General features: G+C 52.6%; 1 protein-coding gene across 1 annotated transcript; it reads right to left on the bottom strand.

Moving 5' to 3' along the window:
• Nucleotides 1–73: 73 nt before the first annotated feature.
• CTAM01_17365 (uncharacterized protein) lies at nucleotides 74–512 on the bottom strand (the record flags this gene model as incomplete). The annotated part of the gene is made up of 2 exons (XM_060533349.1): nucleotides 74–319; nucleotides 396–512. Coding segments are annotated over 2 exons (363 nt in total), but the record flags the coding sequence as incomplete, so codon positions are not given.
• Nucleotides 513–1,173: the final 661 nt, after the last annotated feature.

Raw genomic sequence — 1,173 nt, 5'->3', positions numbered from 1 at the left:
GCAGTGTAGTCGACACCAAAACTAAGCCGAGCCCGGCGAACACAACGGTCTCCAGGTTGGGGCATTTCTCTACCAGCTTCTGCAGCTGTTCGATCTCCTCGGACGAAGGGACAAACGCGGCCAGGTCATGTATCAGGCGAAAGGCGTGGCCTGGAATCGCTGCGCATTCTGAAGCCACGCACGCGTATTTGGTGCCCACTGATATGCTAGACGGTAGACTGGCGGCGACCAAGGATTCGCCTGATGCGATCGCGGCAGTGACCACACCGGCTGCGGCACTTTGCACCGCTGTGGCGATGGATCCGACCAAGTCAGGAACCTGAACGAAGCGTTTTGCTTGTTCATGTAACTTCGCTGCCGTTAATCCCACATTGTCGGCGTGATGAGTTACGCACCTGAATCTGTACTATTCCCTCCTTCTCGTTCGCTTCATTCTGCAGAGTCCTGACGGTTACTGCGAGTACGACTAGTGTCAAGACGACATGTAGGGCTATGACGATCTTGGAAATCATGGCACTAGAGGAAGAGGCGTAAGAACGAGGATGACGAGTATCCGAAACCGAATCGCAGGTCTAGGAGACAACGGGCGCATATATACATACTGTACGAACTCGCCAAGACTGTGTTGATTCACTCTGCAGCTGAGGCCTAGAGTGGTCTGTGAATCTTCGTGTGTGTTCGTGTGTGAGGAGTGTTTGCCGCATGTGCTTGTGGATTTCTGGGGACGTGCCAACATTCGGAAGTCCTGCTAGGTAACTTTCGTCGAACACTATAGAAAGCACCAATGAGCTCTCGATATGTGCCAGTGCATGAACTGGGATGCTGTCAAAGTCGTTTCTTGCTTGCCTGTTCGGGTGGCGAGGTGGAGCCGGTTCAGACAGCCACCATATCACCACACGCAGCCGGAAACACGGACGGAACAGATGAAGAAGCCGGGATTCATGGCTTGTCGCATACTGGACCCGTACTGTATAGACTACGTACTATTCAATTGAGCTATACAGGACGTTTACAACCGAACATGCAAAACGTTCATCACGCTAGATTTCATGAACGCCTCACTCCTTGTTTCCTTCGCCGCCACTACCTGCGCGTCTTATAGACAACATATGGCGCGCATTAACGGGTTCCCAACCTTGATATCGGTATGACTGGTCGGGGACTGAGGCTCAT

Source organism: Colletotrichum tamarilloi (genome assembly GCF_030869305.1).
Source record: "Colletotrichum tamarilloi strain Tom-12 chromosome Unknown Scaffold_555.1, whole genome shotgun sequence".
Lineage (NCBI taxonomy): Eukaryota > Fungi > Ascomycota > Sordariomycetes > Glomerellales > Glomerellaceae > Colletotrichum > Colletotrichum tamarilloi.
Note: the sequence above shows the minus strand (reverse complement) of the source record. Positions and strands in the feature narration are given on the sequence as shown.